Genomic DNA, 26,817 nt, shown 5'->3' with positions numbered 1-26,817 from the left:
TAAAAATCACAGAATGTTATTCAGAGTCAAGGAAATGTTTTCTTGAGCCCCTTGTAGGACAATTTCTTGGGAACAGAAGTCCTGAAATTTGCACTGTACAAATATATACTTACTGACCATTACGAAATAAGGCAAGGGTGGGTAAATATAATTATACAAACCCTGCTTCCATGCAGGCTATCAATGGTAAAACACTGCATATACATTTATGATGACTTCTAGCCTCATAGTTTGTTAGAATGAAAGAAAGCACCCTAACAATCTCACTTAAAACTAACTCCTTATTGTTATAAAGTACATTTGGTCTGCTCATAATCTACTCCATTACCTCATTTCAGATCTTACTGATATTTGTTCCACAAGGTTCGATGTTCTGAAGTATGATCAAGTTTGAACAACTACATCTACATTATCAATAGCCCAAATTGAATAATTGTCACAACCATCATCTTGCCCAATAATTTTTGTTAGGCTTCATCCTTCCCTCAGTATCGCATGGATTGAAAAGGGTAATAGAAACTCTGAGGGTGCAGTAAATGATAATGTATTGGAAGCGTTGACAGCTTGATAGTGTAAGAGTGACAAAGTGGTCCAAGTCCACCTGGAAGAGAGGGGAGCATAAGTGCACCCTCCACCCCTCCCCCATACTCCAGGAATAGTGCTTCCATAAAATTTATAGGAAAAAAAAAATCTTTGTATAACTTTATAAGTCATGGAATAGTTAGAGTGAAATTAATATTTTTTTTTTTTTGAGTTCAGAAGAACTCAAGTTTTTCTATTTTCCTTCTCTTTTTTGGCAAATTTTTCACTTTTATCATGTATCACACTTACATTGTCCCGTAAAGAATGCCCTATATTGTCTCTCCGCTCACTGCTTACATTCCTAGGTTCAGGCACTACCTCATATCAGAGGTAGTGCCAGGTCAGTACGTTGTGCAACAAAGTGAAACACTTCTAGTGTCACAATACACATGTAGCAATATTTCTCATCACACACAGCTAATAATTGGCTTTATTTTTTTTCTTTTTACTGCTGATGTTGTTGGTAGGGTTGCCGTTGACCCTGGTATCCACCACCTCGGCCTCGGAAGTTTCCACGGGGACCTTGTCCTCTGAATCCACGTCCTCCTCGAGGTCCTCCCATTCCACCACCACGTCCACCTCTGAAGCCTCCATATCCTCCATAGCCTCCACGGCCATTCTGGTATCCACCACGACCACCTCGAAATCCTCCTCTGCCCCCAAATCCTCGACCTCTACTTCGGAAATTACCTCTTCTTTCATAATCTCCTCCATGGCCATTTGTGGGAACAGGGACTGTACCTCCCTGATTTTCTTCATATTCATCCCAGTTGCCAGACTCGGCATTACACCATTTGTCATCCCCTCCATTTACAGGAACATCTTGAACTCCCCAGTTGTCCTCTTGAGGTTGCTGTGGTACATTAGAAATTGCTTGTCCAGTCTGCTGTGCAGGCACCTGCTGCCCAGTCCAAGGGCTAGCTTCTGGATTGAACTCTACTTTTTCTTGTGGTCTGGCCTGTGGAGGCATAGGAATTGGAGGAGGAGGATTTGGTGTGCTATCCACTACCGTATTATTTGGATAAACTGGTACTCCTTGGGAATAAGACACTACATTGTATGTCTGATTTGTATATGTCTGAGTAGGAATGCTGGATGGATGTGTTGGGTCCTGGTTAGGTGGAACCATAGGAGCAACTTGTTGGGGTGGCTGTGGTACAGGTGAGACAGACCTTTGTGATACAGAATCTGTTTTGATACTACCAATGGATACAACAGCTGGATCCATATAAACAGTTGGTGGCTCCTGTGCTACCTGACTTTCTTGCAAGAAATCAAAACTTCCAGGAGCTACCAAATCATTTAAGGAAATAGGCTGCAGCTGAGGTGGTTGGGGAGGTTGTAGAGGTGTCTGCTGTGGAGGTGGTTGCTGTGGGGCTTGTGGTTGTGGAGGAGGAGGCTGTGGTGTTGGTTGTGGAGGAGATTGTGTAAAGTAGGAGGGTGCAGGAGGCATCCCTGCTCCTTGTGGGGAAGCCCCTGGTACAGCTGCTGTAGTCATCTGTGCCATAGCAGCTACTAATGCTTCTTGTGCAGGAGAAACAGCAGTAGTTTCTTGGGGTACAGGAGGAGGCAGCATAGGGGCTACTGTGGGAGGAGCCAGACCTGGAGGTGGACCCTCTGTAACAGGACTGCTCACTGTTACCTCAGAAATGGGGGTAACTTCTTCTGCCTCTTCAACCACCAAACCATTTGTATACTCTGAAACCTCCTCCTGTTGGCAAAAACACAGAAATAATCATATAATCTTCATGATAGGTTTGTATTTTTTCTTTTATAACTACTATTTGAATTTTGTTATACAGGGTGCACCATAAACACCTGACTGTTTATTCAATTTAAACCAGCCTACCGACTAGGGCGTGCTTCTATACTAACAGTCATTGTTCGCAGTTTGAAATTAATTCTCCATGGACATGGGAATGTATCTATACGAGTTAATAAATTTTTCCACTTTGCATTATAATGTTATTTCATTTAAAAACCGTCAGGTGTTTATAGTGCACCCTGTATATTAAGAAGCAAAATACTTTTATTTTATCAAATATGTATGATATAAATATGAACTGCAAAGATTACATCCATAAAAATCCAGATTCCCTTTGTTGGGCTTGTCTATAATTTAAATCTACTTATCTTTTTACATCTACAGTAAATAACTTTGTACTCATTATAAAAGTCGATGTCTATCCTCACAAGGAATATACAGTATACCACTCTCAGAGGTGGGCTGTTATCTAGCTGTTATACTTATCAGTATTACACAAGCATAATACAGTACTCCCTCAATTTATCTGAGGAATAAGGTGTTCAAAGCAAATTCGTTTAAAGCTACCTCATTTACCATGGAACTAAGAGGAATAGGTTTCAGACCCTGTCCCAAGACCCAATACTGAACAGATTTCTCACTAACTGACATTTCACTCACACAAACAATACATATTAACACTCTCGAGATTGCCCGTCACTTGCTGTTTGGGGCTCACAGAATGACAAGAAATCGTGAAGAAATTTTTTTTCCAAAGCTCTATTTGTGGCTAAGATGTTGTCAAATATTTATTCAAATGATGCCTTCCTATTTAAAAAGGCTGGAAAATCATATGAAACCCTCAAAAATAAAATAAAATAATAAACAAAAGCCATTTTGGCGAGTATAAGTGAAGAGAGAGAGTTACTGTTCATTCGTCTTCATGCTGTACCCACATCATTACATCAGTCAGTATAAAATGTACATGGCAAGAAAGAGTAAATCATGAGGAAGACAGTGATGTAATATAAAAAAAAAAAAAAAATGTAAAAAGTAAAGGAGATGCAGAAAAAAACAGTGGTGCTTAAGTGCAGTCACCAAAATGTTTATATATTTTTTCCTTGCTACAGTAAGCTCTCGCCAATAACGACTTCCACAATAACGTTTTCGACAATAACGGTAAGTTACAATAGATACCCATTTTCGATAATAATGTCTGGATTCTCTTGAATAACGGAAATTTCACGGGAAGCGTCCGAGCGCATCAATAATAACGCTAGTTTGCCGCCATGTTGATGACGTAGTTGTCCGGTCTGCCTCACTCTCACACACACTCAGTGGAATACAGCGCTGTGCCCACGTGAGATTTTCGCCTCTATAACCAGTGGTTGTTAGGGTCGGTGATCAATAATGGCCTCCGCATTTTTGCCTATGGGGGCTAGGGGAGGTGGTGGAGGGAGTGATTTGCCACCTAAATGACTGGGAACTTTTAAAGTGAGGAAATTGAACTGTCCTGAGTCTACAGTGCGAAATATTAAGAGGAACTTAGAGGAGACCAAGAAGAGTTTTGCGCTGGCTAAAAATATTTCGGTAGTGATGGAAATGCGAGGCGAGCTATGAATGATAAAGGCAATAGAAACAGGTTGTTAGTGATAACAGAGCAAATTCTTGTGAAGTGGTTAGCAAGTAGAATGAAAGACAGTGCAAGTGTTAGCGGCCCTCAGATACGGAGCAATCATCACACCAAGCACCTCAAAAACTCCCCCAAGCTAAGTGTTATATTACTCAAACTCTTTATTTTGATGATTGAATAGCAATTCTTTTTATTTCAGCTAACAAAAAGTGTTAGGAGGGCTTCAAGGGGAAAAAATGGGTGAAATTCTTGTGGCGGCGGCACCAATAAACCCTTTTTACATGTATTTTAATGTCACACAAATAACGTTTTCGCTAATAACAGTGTTTTTTAGGCACCTATTAAACGTTATTAGTAAGAGCCTACTGTAGTTTTTTAATAAAAATCTTTTGAAAATATTTTTTTATGATGGATTATGTATGTACACATACTAAGGAAGAGAAATAAATGAGTTAGAAGTTTCTGTGACAAAACTGAAACTTTGGCAATAATATTTTCACTTCCCACTGAGACGGGGCACCTGTATAGGCCTTGGCATATGCACGACAATGGTGATGCTGTTACGAATATGTATCAAATAAGCACAATATATTCATTTTAATTCACCATATGCATGCCTCTACTGCACTACATTTCACTATAAATTATTAATTTTCCAGCTAGGCCTATATATTACGACATGCTTTTGTGCGGTACATATGTGACTACAGTATTGAGAGTCCTAACGTCCTGCTTTTGTGTGGTATATGCGACTATTGAGTAGCCATTGCACCTAACGTCTTATAAACTAAAAAATCTTTCACTACAGTGGGGTTTGTCATAACGAACGGTTTATATAACGAACGGTTTTCCCTATAAAATTGAAAATGCTAAAACATACGAAAATTCTACGGCGAACGCGGATGAATATTGGTTCGGAAGTTTAAATGCACATTTACCGTATATACGTACTCGTCTATAATTCTACCTCGTTTATAGGTCGACCCTGATTTTTTTACCAAGATATCATTAATCTATCATATGCCTCATTTATAGGACGACCCAAGTTTTTGAGGGTAATGGAACAGCAAAACTTTCACTAAAAACACTGTGTCCTATAAACTGAGGGTCGCGGTGCCTGAAACACCGAGCGCCGAAGGCAAATTGTTTACCATTATTACGACACTTTACACTGAAACGCGGGTAGTTTCAGCAACAATATTGTATATTTCCATTCAAGTATTTATTCAGGACAATTAGGAGGGAATATTATTGTAATACAACAGTTTTTTTAACTAAAAACCATTCAAAAGCGATTACGGTAACATCTTTTGAACAACGAAAGAAAGCGAAAGTCGATTGTTTTCGTCATGGTTTTATCCCACTTTCCACTGTAATACATACATCATTTCAGCAAAACTATTACATTTCCGTGAATGTATTATATCAAGCACAGTATGAATAGAATATCATTGTAATATAACAGTATTTTAACAAAAAACTATTAAAAAAAACGAGTAACATCTCTTGAACATCGGAAGGTTAGGTAAAGTCTTTTGTTTTCGTCATGTATTTTATCCTATTTTACATTGAAATACATCACGTTTCAGCAAAACTACAATTTATTTCTGAGAATATATTCATTCAGGCACAGTTAAGGTAAAATCTATGTGTGATGTAACAGTTTTTTAACTGAAAACGATTCGAAAAACACGTGTACCGTCTAGCTGATACTCAACACCTGGTGGTGCATCGTTGCAAACAATATGAGGTTGAGGTGTATTACCGGGGGCCTGGAACGGATTACCCCAATAACGAACTACGCCATAATGAACAGGGTTCTCGCACCAATTAGATTCATTATAGCATACCACACTGTATTTCAATATACATCACTATCACTTCATAAGATTAAATACAGAGGTTGTAACATATATATTTGGAGATAACTTCCTCTTGGCTACGTGGCCATTCCACCAATGTCTCACAAATTAGAAAATATTTCAATACACATCACTTTATCACTTCAAAAGAATAAATATGAAGGTTTGTAAGTAATAAATATTTGGAGATAGCGGCACAAACGCCAAAGTTGCCATTTTTAAACTGTGCCTGGGACACACACACACACCTCTTGCTTACTGAGCCAGACGCATAACTGACATGTTTGTCTGGAGGCTACACTGTCCACTGCACGTAGACGGGCTGCCACCTATCCTTAAAACTTGAGTCCATGCAGGAATGGCATGAAGAAAGTGGCGCTAAAATTTGAAGTAATTCGAGAAATCCAGAGTTGTCATTTTAACAATCAGCAAAATTTTCATGCCCCTTTAAGTTTCACTCTTTCCATTCTAGATCATCATGCAGTAAGTCTCATTTCATAGCAAATATTACAAACCACCTAGAATCTTTTAGATCTGCATTTTCAACCAGCTTCACATGCTTCTTGTTCATTAATTCGTTCACATTCCACTAACCACTTAACTATGCATGCCTGGATTAGAGGGTCTTCACCCTCTAACATATCACCCCATATCACCGAACTCCTGTATATGCAAGCTGTTTAAAAAGGTCAACTCCCGATTAGCATACTACCTGGAGAAGAATGCCCTTCTTTCACCACATCAATCTGCCCTCCGGAAGATGCATTCAACAACAGATGCTCGTGTTCATCTTCAGTCCTCTGCCTGTGAGGCTTTTTCTTGCCACTAGCATCTTGTCTGCATTTTTTTTTAGACCTAGATAGCATAAGACAGAGCTTGGAGATTTGGCATCGTCAAGGACCTACACAATTTTGGAATGCGAGGAAATTTACCATCAATAACAGGTCAGTTCTTGGGAGTCACACTTTTAGGGTCCGCAAGCCACAGAAATGTCAGCACCACATGTTCAGGAGGACGGGATTCCTCAGGGCAATGTCTTGCTCTATTTGCCATTGCAATAAATGGGGTAGCAGTATCGGTTCCAAGTGGTATATCAATCTCATTATAAGCTGATGACTTGACCATTTGGTATGCAGCTTCCAGAATGTCAGTGGCTGAACACCGCAGGCAACTTGCACTAGACAAGGTTTCACGTTTCTCCTTTGAAGACTGTTGCCATGCATTTCTGCCGCCTTCGAGGTGTTTACCCAGATCCTGGTTTTTAGCTTTACGGTCGTCGTATGCAGGGTCACAGACCCGTTTCCTGGGCAATATCTTCAACAAATGGCATATGTGGCAGCCACATATTTGTTATCTCAAAGAGTCTTGCCAGCATACGTTATTTAGTCTTAGGGCACACGCAATGGGGTGCTGACCGAGGAACTGCTACACCTTTATCACATGCTAGTTAGACCCAAACTGGATTATGGGTGCTAGGTGTACTCCTCAGCCACTGAGGCTAGACTCAATACATTAAACTCTATTCATTATGCTGGGGTGCGCCTGGCGACACGAATTCAGGTCTTCGCCAATCCCACGTCTACTAGTTAATGCTTACGGGCCACCCCTTTATCTTCGATGTCAGTATCTCCAGGTCCAGTGTTGGCTTCGTCTCCACCACCTTCCGCAGTGTGTAGCCAACACCTGTGTAGTTGACAAGGCTATGTCCCCACACTATACTCGGCATCCAAGCCTCCCACGATCTTTCACCTTCAGGGTAAGGGAGTTTGTGAACATTCTTTGTCTTCCTCCTGTACAGATATGCCCCATGTGGTTCCCCCATGCTGCTGTGGATTCTCCCTGAAGTTCAATTTTGTCAGTATTTTAATGAAAAGAAGGACTTACTCCTTCCCTGTGGTTCATGTTCTTTTTTTTTTAGAGCATACCTCCTCTCACAGAAGGTTTATGCCTGTATACACTGACAGCAGGAGTGGGTTTTGGTATGGTCTTTCCCAAATTCTGTTGCAATAGTAGTCACCCCACTATGGCATCTATTTTTACTGCTGAGCTTTCAGGTACTTTACTTGCCCTCCAGATTGTTTTTGCCCAACCTCATAGCAATTTTAAAATTTTTAGCAATTCTCGTAGTCTTTTCCTGGCCTTAGCTAGTGTCTCATCGCCCCATCCATTATTTATAGTCGGGGCCAGAAAGTCAGTTTTTGCTGGGTTCTGGCCCATGTGGGAGAAAAGGGGTAATAAACATGCGGATGTTGTGGGGAAAGCAGCTGATTCTGGCCCTGTAGCACATCATTCCTCCCTACCTGCCTCTGATATGAAACCAGTAATAAGCGCTGCCATCCGCTCGAGTTGGAAATGCAGTCAGAGCAAACAAACTCCACGAGAACTACCCTGCATTGGGTGCCTGAGGATATCAGGGACTATCACGCCGCCAAGAGACTGCTTTGGCCCGCCTCCACATTGGCCGCACACGGCTGACTCGTGGTTTTTTAAGGGAGAGGGTGTCCACTCCCAATGGACGAGTTGTCAGTTCTGAGTAAACACAAGAAATACACTCTGCCACGTTCGTTAAGTGATACGGTATATATAATTTGTAAAAAAAGTTTTAAAGTCTTGGTATAATAGCCGAGATAAGTTTATTTCTCAAGAAACAGGGCCGCCATTTGCAATGCCGTCAATCCCTCCAAACTCATTGCTGCAGTCGGAGGTAGTACAAAGGATGTGGCCTCTTCAGACCCCAAATGCCACTGTTACCGCAAGCAGTAATGAGTAGGATGACACAAACAAACATTATGTCATGTCATTTATACTGGGCGTGCCTGCCCATATACAGTATAGAGTATTGAGATGGTGGCGATGGAGAGACCCAGAGGAGGTTGGGGTGCTGGGTGGTAGTAAGGGGTATAAACGCCTGATGCAGCAAAGTCTGCCAGCCAGGGCAGGGCACTGTCACTGGAGCTATCCCCATCATAGAGTCAACACCAAACCTGTTTCTCTTGAGACTTTCAACACGTAAGTTTAACCTGTACTTAAGTTTACACAGGTATACTGTGTCCATTGCATCGGTTATCATTGTGACAACATAGAAATATGGCAAATTAAGTACTCATTATAAGTGTTAAGATTAGACTAATTACATAGCTATGATTGTTATGTAAATATATATTGGAGCAAACATTTATGTATGATTGCCTATGTATGATTTATTTGAAATACTAAAATGAATTGTATTCAACAGGTTTGACCAAATTATAACGTTCGAGTTTAACGTGAAGAGTCTGATTAACCTTTAAACACTAAGACGTTTACAGCCATGTTCAGGTAAGTTTTAAGGGTGTTTTTTTTTATGGTCTAAGTCATGAACATTTAGTAAGTGAAGAAATGTGCCGTGAAGAGCATCTTCAAACATAGGTTGTATGGATATATGTGCGATGGGGGTTGGGTGTAAATGGGACTGCCCAATATGAGCCAATAGGCCACTTCAGTTTCCTCCATTCTTATGTTCTTTTGGACATAAAAAAATCCCATGTTCACACCAGCTCATCTGTCATGTACATACTCTTATCTGATAGACTTTCTCTTTTTTTTTTCATTCCATTTACAGAGTATATCAGTATTAGATGAAGATACGAGTAAATTTAGAAGTAATGAGATTGTCTGGACTTTGCTTTGAGAATGCCTATTGCTAGGTAAACATGATAACAGTGCTGTTATTGTTTTGATGATGTACTAATGAACCATTGGGATATATCATAATTTATATACATTAATGGGTAAAATTTTATTTTCACTACCATAAGTATTTTGATGTTTAGATTGAGATAGGCTATTCTGTATTGGGTAAATTTTAAGTTGTGGTCATCCCTGTACTTAGACATGCAGACTATGCTTTTTTTCTAATGGTTTGCGATGTGTTCTGGACGATTTAGACCTTCATTTCTATTGGAAATCACTAGTTTTGAGTTACTACCCCCCCCCCCCTTACCGATGTATGTTAAGCTAACCTTATAACTCATCATACCCTAACCTAACCTATGATCTGTATTTTCTTATGCAATCAAAATATGTTTTGCGACAGAAATCCTGTAGAGATAACGTGTCTTATTGTTTAAAGTAGGTGCTGGACTGTCATGGGGAAGTGTCGTCGAGCAGCAAACCATCATCTTTTTCTTATCTTCTTATCTTTCGGTACTGTGATGAATATTTTGCCTGGTGAGGAATTGTCGATACTCTTGTACATTGGCACAAAGCACCAATGACACTTTGTCCTTTGCTTGACCATTGTACATGGCCACAAGTCCTGTATTTATGTAGGTAACAACACATATTCAACAGCTGGCTGATTCCTGGTCTGCGGCTTGCCACAGCAAGTGACGTAACAACCAGTCACAGCTTTTTGCAGTCACATGACTTTTTAGCACCTTTAACCCTTATTTTTTACCCCTTTTGGCTCAATTTATTTAAAAATGTCATTACCGTTGTAAATTTAAACTTTTTTTTACCCATTGACCTACCATCTTAAGAAAAAATTCCGACTGTCAACTCGTCCATTGTGATGACTGCCTGGTCCCACTGACTGTTCAAAACCACCTGGTGGAGTACCCCCAGCCTCAGATATCTTTGTTGTAAGCACCTCTCCCAGTGCCGGGGGTGGAGACAGGTCTCACCGTCACTCTTTGGTGTTGGGGAGGGGGGACGTCCTCTCCTTTGTGGAGGAAACCGGCCTTCAACACAAACTTTGAATTTTATTATTAACATTTAAATGGTTTTTAGGAAAGTTCTGTTATATATCACTTATGTTTTTTACTTCGCATTATTTGATTTAAGCCTTTTAAGCCTAAATTTTAATTTGGTGACATATGACCTAAGCTGTTGCCTCGCCAGGGGTTTATTTTTATTTTTTATTTATTTTCTATTGTTTTATTTGTTTATATGTATATTTTTTTTACGGGGATTAGCCCACCCAGGCACAAGTCACTGTTCCACATCGGGGCCTGGGGGGCGAAAATGTAGAAATAGTAGTATCCGTGCTCCAACACACAATAAAATTTGAAACAACTGAGGTCAAGCAAGTGGCGTACGCTGATGACCTTACGGGAGCAGGAAAAGTGGAGGACATTAAAAAGTGGTGGGACCTGGAAACATCACGAGGCCCACAAATAGGGTACCACCCAAACGCCAGCAAGTCCTTTCTCATTGTGAAGCCTGATCACTATGAACGGGCAATGGAGGTGTTCGGTGGAAGTGAGGTCAAAATAACAAAGGATGGCCAAAGACACCTAGGCGCAGTAATCGGCACGATGGACTTCAAAACCGAGTACGTAACGGGAAAGGTGAATGAGTGGGTTAGGGAAATCCAAGCTCTGTCTGAGATTGCTAACACAGAGCCACATGCGGCTTTTGCGGCATTCACCCATGGAGTCTAAGCATCGCTGGAACTACCTGATGTGCACTATCCCTGATATCGGACCCCTCCTCCACCCTCTGGAAGAAGCTATCAGTGTCAATTTCATTCCCAAATTAGTGAAACACCGTCACTTAACCTCAGCAGCAAGATCACTCCTTGCACTACCACCGAGACTGGGAGGAATGGGATTGACCAATCCAGAGGAGAATGCTGCCACGGAACATCAGAACTCAATTAAGCTCACGGCAGCCGTCACGGACCACATAATAGCTCAGAATGCAACTGGGAAGGTGGATACCAGTGAAGTAAACAAGATTCGAAGGTCCATTACGATAGAACAACAGCATGGCCAAAGTGATAAGTTACAACAACTGTTGCTGCAAGTACCAGAGAATTCGGAAAAAAAAAAAAAACAAGCTATGGCACAGGAGGTGGGCGCCTCGAAATGGTTAACTACGTTACCGATAAGGGCAAATGGTTTCAGTCTCAATAAACAAGAATTTACAGATGCCAATGCTCTAAGGTACAGTATGCCAGTAGGTTTTCCCTCCCATTGCGTGTGTGGCTATTCCTATGACGTCGATCACGCCATGGTGTGCAAGAAAGGGGGCTTCATATGCATGAGGCATGACGAAATAAGGGATCTCACACCAAACATGTTGAAGGAAATCTGCCGTGATGTCAGGGTAGAACCAACCCTCCTTCCAATGGACGGTGAGAATTTCCAACATAGGACTTCAAGCACATCTAACGAAGCCCGTATTGACGTCAGTGCTCGAGGATTCTGGACGCGGGGACAGCGAGCCTTCTTCGACACCAGGATTTTTTATCCCATGGCCACATGTCACCGTAACTTAGCTCTCGATGCTGAACACAGGAGGAACGAGAACGACAAGATAAGGGCATACGGGGAGAGAATTCAGAACGTTGATCAAGGCAACTTCACTCTTCTAGTGTTCACAACCTCTGGTGGGATGGGACCAAGTGCAAGATACTTCTACGCCAGACTCGCGGAGGTGATATCCGAACAGAAGCAGCAGCCCAGAAGTTATGTTACAGCCTGGACGAGATGTCGACTGTCCTTCTCTCTCCTTAGGTCAGCTTTGCTCAGCCTTAGGGGAACGAGAGCATCGGCCCCAAAGCCGACAACAGTTGCAGATATTGACTATGAGGCAACAGTCACTGAATGCTGCATAGATCTGTGGCTCAACTAACTCAACACAGATAGGATAGTTACTTATGTATTAGGATATTTAATTTTAAGGCAATAAAATGGCAGCGAAGGTATGGCTATAAGGGGAGGATGGAGGCCATTAAAAAAAAAAGTAATAATTCAGTAAATAAAATTTATAATAAATAATAAAAAATTTAAAATAAAATTATAAAATAATGATAATAACAACACTAATAATAATAAAGAACCATAAAGAAATAAAAAAAAAGATCAAAAGTGAGAAACAATATATTGTATGTATGTTGTGTTGTCAATAGTAAGAGAAACAATTGAGACCCTACAATTGCGTAAAAGAGGCAGAAAGTCAGATCAGCAACCTGGGACTTGGTCACAATTTTTGTGATGCCATATGGCAGCAGGGTCTACCATCAGATAACACATTATGCTTCCAATATCTTCCCAGGCAGTAGTACCTCCCTGTTTGATAGCTGCCTACTACCTACCACAATCAATCAATCTGTACATTTCAAGCGTTTCTCTTGAAGTTTTTGCAAATCTTTGTTTATTTTCCTGTCATTGTAGCTTATTCTTAGCAATAACCTATAACACCACATTTCAAAGGCCTCCAACCTCTTTCAGGTGTTCACTGTGTGCCCACGCTTCTAACCCATACATCAGTCCTTGCTATATAAAGCCTTTCAGGAACCCTTTTCTCAAATTGAAGTTAATATTCCCTTTCATTAGGTCTTTTAGATTATAAAATGCTGTTTTTGCTTCCACTATTCTTGTTTTGATCTTTTCCAAACGTCTACCATCACAGCTAATATTACTTCCCATATACAAAGAAATTTCCACTTGTTTAAGTTCCCCATTGCCTACCATAATTTTTATTTTAAGATATACAGTATATATATATATATATATATATATATATATATATATATATATATATATATATATATATATATATATATATATATATATATATATATATATATATATATATATATATATATATATATATATATATATATATATATATATATATATATATATATATATATATATATATATATATATATATATATATATATATATATATATATATATATACCAGTACTCCTCTTTATCGACGGATTTTTTATGGACGGTTTCGATTATCGACGGATTATTTAGCCGGATTTTTATTTTGGCACCAAACAGCTTCTCCCAGTCCTCTCCTTGAACAGGGCTAGAGGGTACGTGTTTTTCGAATCGTTTTCAGTTAAAAAACTATTACATCACTCGTCTATTTTACCTAAACTGCGCCTGAATGAATATATTCTCGGAGATAAATAGTAGTTTTGTGGAAACGTGACGTATTTCAATGTAAAATAGGATAAAATACATTACGAAAACAAAAGACTTTACCTAAGCTTCCGATGTTCTTGAGATGTTACTCGTTTTTTTAATAGTTTTCGGTTAAAATTCTGTTATATTACAATGATATTCTATTCATACTGTGCTTGATATAATACATTCACGGAAATGTAATATTTTTGCTAAAATGACGTCCGTATTACAGTGGAAAGTGGGATCAAATCGTGACGAAAACAATGACTTGCGCTTTCTTTCGTTCAAAAGATGTTACCGTAATCGCTTTTCGAATGGTTTAGTTAAAAAACTGTTGTATTGTATTACAATAATATCCTAATTGACTTGAATAAATATTACGATACCATATTTCTGAATATTTTCATTAAAATCCATCAAAATCATTTTCCTTGTCATCGTCTGCAGCACCAAACAGCTCCTCCCAGTCCTCTCCTTGAACAGGGCTAGAGGCTACGTGTTTTTCGAATCGTTTTCAGTTAAAAAATTATTACATCACACGTATATTTTACCTAAACTGCGCCTGAATGAATATATTCTCGGAAATAAATAGTAGTTTTGCTGAAACGTGATGTATTTCAATGTAAAATAGGATAAAATACATGTCGAAAACAAAAGACTTTACCTAAGCTTCCGATGTTCTTGAGATGTTACTCGTTTTTTTAATAGTTTTCGGTTAAAATTCTGTTATATTACAATGATATTCTATTCATACTGTGCTTGATATAATACATTCACGGAAATGTAATATTTTTGTTGAAATGACGTACGTATTACAGTGGAAAGTGGGATAAAATCGTGACGAAAACAATGACTTGCGCTTTCTTTCGTTCAAAAGATGTTACCGTAATCACTTTTCGAATGGTTTAGTTAAAAAACTGTTGTATTACAATAATATTCCCTCCTAATTGACTTGAATAAATACTTGAATGGAAATATACAATATTTTTGTTGAAACTACCCGCGTTTCAGTGTAAAGTGTCGTAATAATAAATGGTAAACAATTTGCCTTCGGCATCCGGATTTTTGGACTTTTACTGTACTGTACACTGTTTTGTTTACTGTAAGGACCGATGTTCACTTCAATAAATGAAATCGTAAGTTTGCTAGTATTTTGTCCACTTATTATATTATTATTTATACACTATTATTTAAGGTTATGCGTAAAGAAGCGCACGTTAAAAGTACATTTATTCAACATATGTTAATAATAGTTAGAAAATTACGTAACCATCACGGTATCGGCGGTTTTTATCACGCCGTTTACAGAATGAACCCCGTCGATAAAGAGGAGTACTGTATATATTTTATCTCGGCCAATATGACCTTTGTCATAGAATTACCAACAAGCCAGTATCTTAACTTGTATCTGGAGCCTTCCACCACCCAAGCAGCAAGTTACCCGCAGGCACTTTGTGTTAACTTGAGTGACACTCGCCTGGTTTATTGCCCCATTTTGCCTTACCTTTCTTCACTTAATTGTTGCAGCCAAATTGGTTAATTCTAGTGAAGTGCTTAATACTCTCTGTGGTAGTAAACGGGATGAGAAAAGTGATCAATAGGTGTAAAATTTTTCTAAAACAAAGCGAAAGTCTAATAATTTTCGTAATACAGTGCAATTCCTTTTATCCGATTTCCAACTCAATGATTCTTCTAGGTATCCAAATTTTAGTCCCCTTTGGTCGTGTTGAAGTAAAATTCTAATTTAGTCCAACAATACGAAAGCAACCGAAGTTATTTGTTTGCATGTCTGCCACCAGTGGCTCGGTAACCATTTTATTTACATTTTTTTTACTGTTACGTGCACACACAATCTTTAATGCAGAATGTACAAAAAAAAAAATATGTCCAAAGGATTTAGTGCAGGATCATGTGTATGTGGGGGGTTGCAGCGCCGGAAATCTCAGCCTCCACCTACTAGCCAAGCTGTGAGCTGCATCGTTTTGTTGTTGTTTTTTTCAACTTGTATTTTTGGGTAGACATACATAATTACCTTTTTATTTTACTGTTACATGCACACATAATCATTCATAAAGAATGTGCCAAAAAAGAAGAAAAATTAAATGATTATCATAAGATCAAAAACATAAAGGGAATAAACATTTCTTACGTGCACAGAAGTAGTGCCCAGATGTGGGAGGAGGGAGTAGTGTTGGAGATCTCAGCCGCTCCGGTCTCCCATGTGTAGTGAAACTATTGCCAACTGGCAATTTGGCATTTTTTCTTTTCTTTTATCTATTAGTATAATTTTTATTTATTCCTCACTGGTACTATAGTAAACCTGTGACCCTGGTCCCTAGTAGCATTGGATAATGAGGAGTGTGTATATAAAAAAATATGTGGTGAAAGTAGCTGACTGGGAATGCATCCCCCATATTTACATAAATTCTAATGGGGAACTGAATTTTGACCTAACCTTAATTATTGCATGTTCTTGGAGGCCTGTCCAGGTATCCGGACCATCATTGGTCCTGACGAGTTCTGATAAAAGGAATTGCACTGTAATTCCCCCATTTTCAAATAAAGAACATCAATGTAGATTGTGCCTCATGAGGGAACACACACGCACGCACTACAGTAAGTGACTACCTCGTGGATGCTGTGGAAATGTCACACTGAGTCAGATCTGCCCGGAGTGTGAAAGTGGAGTGGATATAGATTTTATAACCCCATTTACTTATTTATTCATTTGTTCAATACTGTAACATACATTTTATAGTCAATATTGCTAATTTTAAAACCACACCTTTATAATTTTGTTTTTTTCTGCTGTATTGCATTAAACTACATATCCTTAACTAATTGTGCAAGAAGAATCAGTCAGATATCTTTATTGGTAAAAAGTTTAAAGCAATTTAAAATTTGAGAATCTTCAACTGCATTTTCCTCAACATTCTTATTTTGGCACTTAGTAAATTATGGCCTAGAGCGCCTTATATACGGTAGTCCGGATTAGGAGTTTACTGTAACTCTAATTACATTAATTCTTATGTGGAAAAGTTCCGGTCATAAAACATTTCACTGTATGTTGGTTTTCTGTGGAACACATCCCCAATGTATAATGAGGACCCCCTGTACACAGAAAATACTTACAGTTTCTGGGGCTGTGACTTCTTCTTCAATTTCTGGTAGTTTTCTTTCTGGATAGGAACAATTAGAAATTTCTTCCACAACATTAAGTAGTGCTTTGTATGTAGAGTTGGCAATGTCACGGTTCCTCCCCTCTAGTAGCCAGACTAGGTGCTCTGCTGCACCCCGCAACTCAACCTGAAAGGAAACAAAGGCTCATTCTTAACTGGGTTTAAACTATTACCAACATATCTATGAAAGGAAAAACAAATTCCTCATGAAATGCTTTTCACATTACTGGGCACTTAAAAGTCTATAAAATGTTGACTAATTTTTCAGTGTAGACAAAAGTCCTGACTAAAGCAAGAAATTCAATAATTCATCAATCTGACCCTGAATCATGCAGGTACAATCTCATGCCTCAGTTCTTTCTCATTTCTCAAAATCTCACTATGAACCATCCATTCACTTCTACCAATTGAGACATTATGTGTTGCCCCTCACAGGGCATGCACATCAATCAACCAACATTTTGTTTCTATTACCACCGTTGTCAAATAATCCTTTATTTCTCCAATATCCTACCTCCACATATACTATACAGTATGTACAAATTTCTTTCTAATTGAGTTGTTTATGTCCCAGTACTAGTTCATTCAGTATACATTTCTATTAGTTTTCCATGCATTCTTGGCACTTCATATTCTCATCCACTTTCCTATCAATAATTTACATTTAAGTTCAATATCACTATTATTATCCGACACTTAAGTTTTCAAGGCAGCTATTCAAGTATTTTCAGAACCATACTCTCCTCCCTCTTCCCATTACTTAGTGCATGGGTACTCACCATAACCCAACTTCTCTCCAAACGTATTTGCTGGGGCAGATTTTCACACTTACAAATTCAGCCATACTCAGAAAGGATCATGCTTAGAGATCTGAGAAGTCGTCGTACATTTTGGGTATACTGTAGTTTCTTGTCAGGAGTTAAAGAAATAAGATAAGCAATAAAACCCTAACATCCCGAATTAGCATCTCAGAAATGTTGAAAGAAAAGGGTTGTGGGTTGTGCAAAATTTACACCAAATTATGCTATGCTTAATACAGTACAAAGCACACAAAGAGAGGATCTTGAAGCTGTGATATAATTTGTTTGTGTGTACATTTACAAAATGTATTCCATTTTTTTTACAATGTAATGTATGTACAGTACGTGTGTACAGGTATACAGTATATATAAATATTTTGTTATTGCCTTTGTCCTATATATTTTTGCTATATGGGATTATCTGGAAATGCAGGTACAGTATTTCATTTATCTGTACACCATCTCTTATTAGAATGTACAGACATCTTTGAATATTAATATGTTATGCTATATGTTTTACATTAATGATTTTTTTAAATGTTAGACAAATTACATAAGTTTCCCCTACATTTTACAAATTTCACTAGACATACATTTAGAGAACGTGTGAAAATAATGGCCTGAGGCATGTGGAGTCAGTAGTAACACTGTCCAGACTAAGGAGGGGTATTTTTGTCAAGCCTTTTTCCCATGTCACCCAAGAGGATGAATACATATAAGAATGACATTTTCATTCTGAAAACCTTAAGCTATGCGAATAACATGGGACAAAGTGAATTAGACCATTTAGGGTAAGAAAGGAGCATTAAAAAATTAGACTGTAAGGCGAGTCCAAAAATCAAAACCAACCTGGAATTCCTGTGTAGATTGTCCCTCCAATTTTGTAGGTGTGACCAGCTTATACAACAAATCAAGACTTTCTAGACTTTCTGCTGACATCTGTACTGCACCATTGGTCCCCGCCAAGAAATCCGAACGTGTTTCACCTTGAACCATTTGCTGCAGAACATCCTGAATAAAAAATTTATATTAAAACAATACATGCAACAATTTTATAAAGCACAGCATGTATCCCCTAGTACATCTCAATACCTACCTACCTGTTCTCTAAAATCCCAAATTTGAGAGAATGCCAGGCAACAAAAATGGGTAATTTTCAACTATCATCACCTCAATCATCATCATCCCCAGTTGCTGGAGTGATCAGCACTATAACAGTACTATGAAAATTGAATGAAAACCAAACCAATGTAAAATTCCCTAAACATCAGCTATACTTAAATAGTCCTGACATCTTCCCGACTCGTGAAAAAATTAACATTTCCATACCCCATAGAAACCCCCTGCGCATGTACAGACATAAAACCGAGACGTCTACGTAAGCATGGGAAACGAGAAAAATGGAATGGGAAGACTAAACAGAAGGTGGATAGGTAATGAAAGTAAATTACAGTACATTATTGTGAAAAGAGTAAAGCACAGGTGTGTGATGTTATGCAGATTGAAATTCTTGTATGATATGCAGATAACTGATAAAAAAGTACAGTGCCTTCTATTGTTTATTAGCATATATTACAATCTACAATACATACTGTCATTTCAATCACCTGGATTTTAAGTATCTCCTTCACTTTGATGATTTCTGCCTGCTGTTTTTCTATTTGCTCCTTCTTCATTTGTTTCTTCATAACTTTATTGTGGTCTGTTAGGATGGTTCCAAACTGGGTACTCAAGTCTCTCATCAACTCTAAGTTTGCCACAACACAATCATAGTTTTCTACAGCCTGTTGTTGATCCTCATTTAGTTCTTTACCAGCCTCAAGGTCCACACGATACTGCTCCAATTTGTTCTGCAGGACAAGGAAAATTCAAATAGTATGAATATTTAATCCTGCATATGTGCCAACAAACAAGAGGTCCACTAGGTCCACTGAGTATAAGACCAGTAAACTGAATGGATCAAACCAATACAGAATCTCCAAAAACCAGAGTTCCATTTTGCAAAGATGAAATCCATCAATACTCCACACAAATTGGCTCACTGCTAATACATTATTATTATTACTTAAGAACAGGTTGAAACTCTCTAATTCAGAGCAGAGCTGGAGCATAGAATTTTCCAGTTTATGGGAGCTTGAATGTAAGTTAGAAGGAACCCCAATTTGCACACCTGTCTTTCTGATAGGACTAGCATAGAATATTTATGGTATACAGTATTTACTAAGTGTCCAGCCCACAGGATTTTCCAATTCAAGGAAATCTGTATTAGGGAGACACAACCTATTTTAAATTCATTCAACCTTTTTGAATTTCTAAATCCCAAGTAGGCCCATTTAAAACTCTAACCAACTCTCCCTTAAAATCCACTATCCATCTAAATAAAATTACTGTACTACACCACCATCTACTTTAAAAAAATAATAATAATAATGTAAATAAATAAAAATTTACGTACAGCAGTTACTGCACACTACCAAAATGGTAAATATACTACTGTATATAAAAAATATTTTACAGGAGTGCTTCTAGTTATCTAACCTCGATTTGCAAAAATTCTCTATTACAAAAACACCAAAAACACATTTTTGTTCCAGCGCTTCAGTATACGAAATTTACGGTATTTTTTCTGAAGCATTGGAAGATGCAGAGTTACTGACACAAATATCAGTGATCATCTCAATCTAAACACAAACAGTAAACAGTGTACTGTAGTGCAGGCTAGTGTGTGGCAACATTGTTGTGCTTATATACACTATGAATAAAGAAATCTCTCGATTAATGCGACAATTATATTCTGGTAAATATGTACAGTATATCAAAATGCATAAATCAAACAATGTCAATAGTGGAGATCAGGGGTTTTGTTATTAATAGGACAGTACCTAATATTATAGTGAAAAACTACAGTATACAGTACATGTACCAGCAAGTATAAAATATTCCAGGCTTTTGCTTATATCACAAGAATGCTGAGGGGAATATTTTTGTGAATTTGGTGTTCGATCAATGTGCTCAACATTCGTTCCATTCCCTCCATAATCAAACTTCGGGAACATGAGGTCTTAGATGTACTGATTAATGTTCCACCCTTGACACTCTCCTTGATCTTCTCTGCGCTATCACAAATAGTCCGTAAAGTAGATTCACCAAGTTCAAGAGCATGAATAATATCTGCTTTTCGTTCACCTCTCTCAAACAGATTGAGCACATTTATCTTCATCTCAACGGTGATGGCCTTATGCTTCTCAGCACTACTGGAACCAGGAGAACTTAAAGGATGCTTTAGTGTCATTATGTAAGGGGGCAAAACATGCAATATACAGTACAGTATTGTCTACTGCAACACAAAATACTGTAGAACTCCGTGACTATAGATTGTATCCATGCAGAGGGCTGCCGTGACACCACTGTGCTGTCGGCCCAATAATGATGCTTATCGATGGCCATGACTCATGTTATTCCAAACACATACAAGTAAATAATAATGGCAAAATCCTCTCACAAATAATCAGACGCAAGACAACAAAAGTATTAAAAATATTAGAGTCTACCCTCGTCAACTCCGTGCTTTGTTTTAACTTTAATAACAAAGCACAGAGTTGACTTGAGGGTAGACTCACATTTTTAATAAATTTTTGTTGTCTTGTTTCTGATTATTTGAGAGGATTTTGCCATTATTATTTATTTGTCTGTGTTTTGTGCATGTGTCTTCACACACACATACAATACATGTAAATAAAATTAGTCTCTAGAATAAATGGTTTCTTACACAAAAAATGAATAGAAATGAAAGTAATCAGCGTACAAAACTTTCTAAAAACACCCCCATAATTACCGAGCCGCTGACAGCCCTCATAATTACCAAATCACTGACGGCCATGTCCCTCATAATTACCAAACTGCTGACAGCCACTTGTTTACGTCTGCTGCATCACAGCTGATGGAGTGACCGTAAAATGCTATCTTTACACGCCTATATCTCGAAAACTAAGCATTTGCCCAAGAAAAAGGCTATACTTCTGTTAATCTACACCACGAAGATGCCGGAAAGCCAGCTTTTTAAAGTGAGACTGATTGCATAAGTATGGAAACACAGATGAAGGCAGACCATTCCACAGTTTGGCTGTGTGAGGAAGGAAGGATGTACTATAACGGGTTATTCTAGTGTGACCGACATCCAGAGAAACGGTGGGCAACGCGGGCAAGACGCGTGTTACAAGCCCACGGCCTTGCCGGCGGTACACAGGATGCCAAATCCACTGAACATTACCCGTTAAAGTACCTGTAAAAGAGAGAGAGAGTGAAGCAACAGTGCGGCAAAGAGAAAGGAAAGAGAGATTGTCGACTAAAGGAGGAGAGTTAATAAGACGAAATGCCAATTTGGTTACTTTATACAATATTCAATGTCCCATGAAGCACAGTACAGTATCTTCTTGTGCATGCATACTATGACAAATAGGCCACAAACATAAAAATACCATCTATTTCATTCCCACACCATCATACGGTGCTGGACAACTCGTACTCAAGCAAATCGTACCCATCAGAGCCTGTCATGTCGTACCCAATTATACAAGGGGAAAAAAAATCTCTCTCTTGTATGTATATTATGTATGCTGTATGTATATAAATGGCGCACATACATAATATACATACAGCATACATAATATACATACATGTATGTATATTATGTATGCTGTATGTATATTATGTATGTGCTCCATTTATATACATTATTCAGCATACATAATATACATACATCTCTCTCTCTCTCTCTCTAATAAAAATAAAATGATAAAATACTAATGATAACTGATAAAAATAACACTAATAATAATAAACTATAAAGAAATAAAAAAAATTAAAATAAATAGTGAGAAACAATATTGGCAGCATTCTATCTCTACTCAGAACCAATTGTGTACATTTTTATACGCAAACATTCTAGCCTGCAGCCCGCATAATATAGACCCTGAAAAAGTGATTGAATGAATAATGGCTAGTGACAGGGGGGAAGGAAGGTTCAAGGGAAGGATAAAGGGAGGATAGAATTGAATTTTAGGAGGAGAGGAAAGATCCAGTAGCTTAAACACCACTTGCGTGAGGGAGGCAAGCTGTGTCTGATTGGTGAATGGCCGGGCTCGGCAGCAGAGGGGCGGGGACGGGATAGATGGCGCCAGGACATCGGGCTGGGCAACGTTATTTGTTCCTTACTTCAGGTCGGCTTGATCTCTTGTGCGTTTCTAATGGGCGGGCTGCTATGGGTCTTGTTATATAGAAGACGAAGATCTTCTCTTCTTTTTTTTCTTGGATTTTCCACTCAGTAGTGTCTTGCTCTTCCTCGTTTCCAAGGTGCTCGTAGAAGGTGAAGTCGGAGAACTAGAGGTGTTGGTCTACAGGGGCAGTTGGTACTTGTGTCTTTTCTTGGATCTTCTTTTCTTGTTTTTTCTCTTCGTGTTTCTTGGTCTCTTGTTTATTCTTCTTGGTCACTTGTTTATTCTTCTTGGTCTCTTGTTTTTTCTTATCTGGGGCATGTACTGCAAGGAGTGCCTCCTTGTAGCTAAGTTTCTTGTCGAGTCTAACGAGTCTAACCTTGGCTACCCTGCACTGTTCCCGCCACGTGGGACATAGCTTGTCGGCAGAGGAGTGTGGGCCACCACAGGCTACGCACTTCTTCTCTTGGTCGGAGCAGGTGTTGAGAGGCCCAATGTTTCCACACTTGGAGCATACATCCTCCTACGCTTTGCACTTGTGTACGGTATGACCATATTTCTGGCATTTGTAGCAGCATGTAGGTTTGATGTATGGCTTGACTGGGATGGTTACCCAGACCAACTGAACTTCCTTGGGCATGGTCTGGGGCTGCCCGACTAGTGCTGTAGTTTTAGACAGCCTCTTGATAACTCCGAGCTGTCCGTCTAGTAGTTGTTCTAGTTCTTCATTGTCCATGTGGGCTATTTCGTCGTGGAAGATAACTCCCAGCTTCAGATTGTCCCAGTCATAGGCTTATAAGAGCAACTCGATGCCGTTGACGGTGTCGTTATACACGAGTTGTCTGGCCTGTCCAAGCTCTTCAAACGTGATCTTGATAATTCCGTGTTGCAGGCGTTCTACTTTGGCGATCCCTTCAATATTTTTGCTATCGAAGAACTTCTTGAGGATAAGAAGGTTCAGTTTTTTAGGGGATGTTTCCTCGACCGGGCGCAACCGAGCCACTTTGGCAAGATCAACAGACCAAGGCAAGTCGGCTTGTGCTGGAGAAGTGTTGCCATCAACATGCTGCTTTCGTTGTCTAATTGTGGTTAATTTGTATTCTGCGGTACTACATAAAGCCTGTGCTTCCATCTAAAAAAAATCAAGGCATGAGTTGGGTACGAGTTATCTTAAGTACAATTTATCTTGGGTATGAGTTGTCTTGGGTACGAGATGACCCTAACCCCCTTCAAACTGTCCACAGCTTTGACAGGAGGTTCTGGCTGTCTAAGGAAGACTTAATAATACATGAGAGCAGCTTGTGTTCTGCCACCAGTGAAATTTGCAGATCAACATAATTTATCACTCCTAAGCAACATGGGATCATCAGGTACAGAGCCAGACTGTCCTTTACTAATAGGCAGTGGATATTTTGCCATGACCAACTAAGTTCCTACTAACACTATTCATATTAAACATAAAGTATTACGACAATCAGTAGGAACTTAGTCAGTCACAGCCAAATATCCACTACATTACTAATACAGTACTATATATACTGTATGTTCAGGTCTCGAGTCACCTTTTGCAATCAGTGTTGGCACACACTACTATAGTCGGTTAATATTCGTTCACTGACTGTCTGCAGGTTCCCGATATGTTTAACTGAGGCTATACTCCTTACTTAAGAGGGGTTAGGGTCATTTCGTACCCAAAAAAGTTAACTCGTACCTAAATAACTCGTACCCAACTCACGAGATAAGTCGTACCCAAGATTACTTGCACCCAATTCAAGAGATCATCCATACCTATTTGTACATACTGTATACAGTACCATGCATTTTAGCTTTATCTATGATTCCCCCTAAAAAAGATTATGTAAATCTTGTATGAAAGTGCAGTGAAATAGTGAAATGTAATGCAGCACTGTAAAATGGTTGCATCTCATCACATAAGCATGTTATTTTGTCACACAAACATTGCATTACAAGTACCTAACTTGAAAAGGAATGAAACGGTACTGGAGCTATGAAACGAAGTCCGAGCTTATACTCAAAACTGAACTCACTCACTCAAGATTAGTGGACCTACAAAAACGAGAGATTAGCACGGTCAGTGACCCAGGCGGCATCCCTTTGATGATTCGCCGCCACGTATGCGATAGTCACGTATCACAATGTTGCCGAATAACCTGACTGTGATACATGACTAACGAAGGACGTGACGTAGGATGATCAAAGGGATGCTGCTTTGTAGCTTGAAAGATCTGCAGTCTACTTATACACTGCGATATACGGGGTGTGTGTGTGTGTGATAATATTAATAATTAACGGTTTATTGAAAAAGTCGACAGCCCGAAGGCTGAAAATATACATTGGATAAAAATGACTCATTACATACAAAGACATGGGGTGGGTGGGTCGTTTAACTCAATATCCCATTGAAATAATAGATTCAGTTAACAAAATTTTTGGTTAACAAACGATTCTGTGGAACCAATTGTGTTTGTTAATTGAGGGACCAGTGTGTGTATGTGTGTGTGTGTGTATATATATATATGTATATGTATATATGTTATAGGATTAATCCGTTCCAGGCCCCCAAATACAACCACTTAACACTGAAAAATATAATATAAAATTGTAAAAATTGTAAAAAGTGCATAAATATGCATCTAAACCCCTGAAATAAAGAATATCATTAATATTTGTAATAATAAAACAATAAATTAGAAAAAAAAAAATTAAATTATGTTCGTTGTAGGAGTTTCGTTCGTTATAGCATTCTCAATTTTATAGGTAAAACCGTTCGTTATAGGAATATTCGTAGTAGGATCCGTTCGTTATAGCATACCCCACTGTGTGTGTGTGTATATATATATATATATATATATATATATATATATATATATATATATATATATATATATATATATATATATATATATATATATATATATATATATATATATATATATATATATATATATATATATATATATATATATATATATATATATATATATATATATATATATATATATATATATATATATATATATATGCACACACAGTATAGTCTCGATTAACGTGGATTTGGTTTACATGTTTGGTCATTTACGCGACACCTTGCCAAACCGATAATTTTTATTTACACGGTTCATTCCATCATTTACGCGGGAAGCGGCGCGGGCAGGGTGCGCAAAAGGTCGCCCAGTCATCAAAACATTACCGAGTTCTTCACCCGCCACAGCCGGCCCAAGTCAGTGACAGTGGACTTTGAGGGGTTTGACAAAGAGGCCCTGCAAGCCTCTGTGGTGGATAGTGATACAATTGATACAAGTGATACAGGTGAGGGCCAATAATCTGCCCTCTGCCTCAGAACCAACCCCCCATCCTCATGTGCCCAGCCATCTTTTCTACTAACGTAAGTGTTAAAAAACCTAATATTATTGATATTTCTCTTAAATGTTAATTGTGTGTGCATACCATCATAAAAGTAAGATGTTATTTTTACTACAACGTACGTATTGTGTCAGAAAAAGTGTAGTTTGGGGGTCAGCTCAGTCTCTATTTCAATTAATCCCATATGTTCTGTTATTTCGTTTACGCGTTTCTCGTTATACGCGGACCTCCACAGGTTCAATTGACCGCGTAAACGAAGACTATACTGTGTATGTATGTATGTATGTATATGTATATGTATATATATGTACTGTATGTATATATATATATATATATATATATATATATATATATATATATATATATATATATATATATATATATATATATATATATATATATATATATATATATATATATATATATATATATATATATATATATATATATATATATATATATATATATATATATATATATATATATGGGGTCAGGAATTCAATGGGGAAT

General features: G+C 38.2%; 1 protein-coding gene across 1 annotated transcript in view; it reads right to left on the bottom strand.

Annotated features, from left to right (window-relative positions):
• LOC121865479 (caprin-1-like) overlaps nucleotides 1–26,817 on the bottom strand; it is a 31,643-nt gene continuing 4,826 nt past the window's right edge. Inside the window, exons 2-5 of the mRNA XM_042364954.1 lie at nucleotides 19,318–19,560; nucleotides 18,560–18,721; nucleotides 16,864–17,037; nucleotides 1–2,293 (exon numbers count right to left, since the gene is read on the bottom strand). Coding sequence (XP_042220888.1) covers nucleotides 1,028–2,293; nucleotides 16,864–17,037; nucleotides 18,560–18,721; nucleotides 19,318–19,560 — 1,845 coding nt within the window. The 3' untranslated portion in view covers nucleotides 1–1,027. The remainder of the gene's footprint in view (nucleotides 2,294–16,863; nucleotides 17,038–18,559; nucleotides 18,722–19,317; nucleotides 19,561–26,817) is intronic.

This window comes from Homarus americanus, unplaced genomic scaffold (genome assembly GCF_018991925.1).
Source record: "Homarus americanus isolate GMGI-L3 unplaced genomic scaffold, GMGI_Hamer_2.0 scaffold25483, whole genome shotgun sequence".
Classification (NCBI taxonomy): domain Eukaryota; kingdom Metazoa; phylum Arthropoda; class Malacostraca; order Decapoda; family Nephropidae; genus Homarus; species Homarus americanus.
The sequence above is the reverse complement of the archived record's forward strand: the minus strand, read 5'-3'. Positions and strand labels throughout refer to the sequence as shown.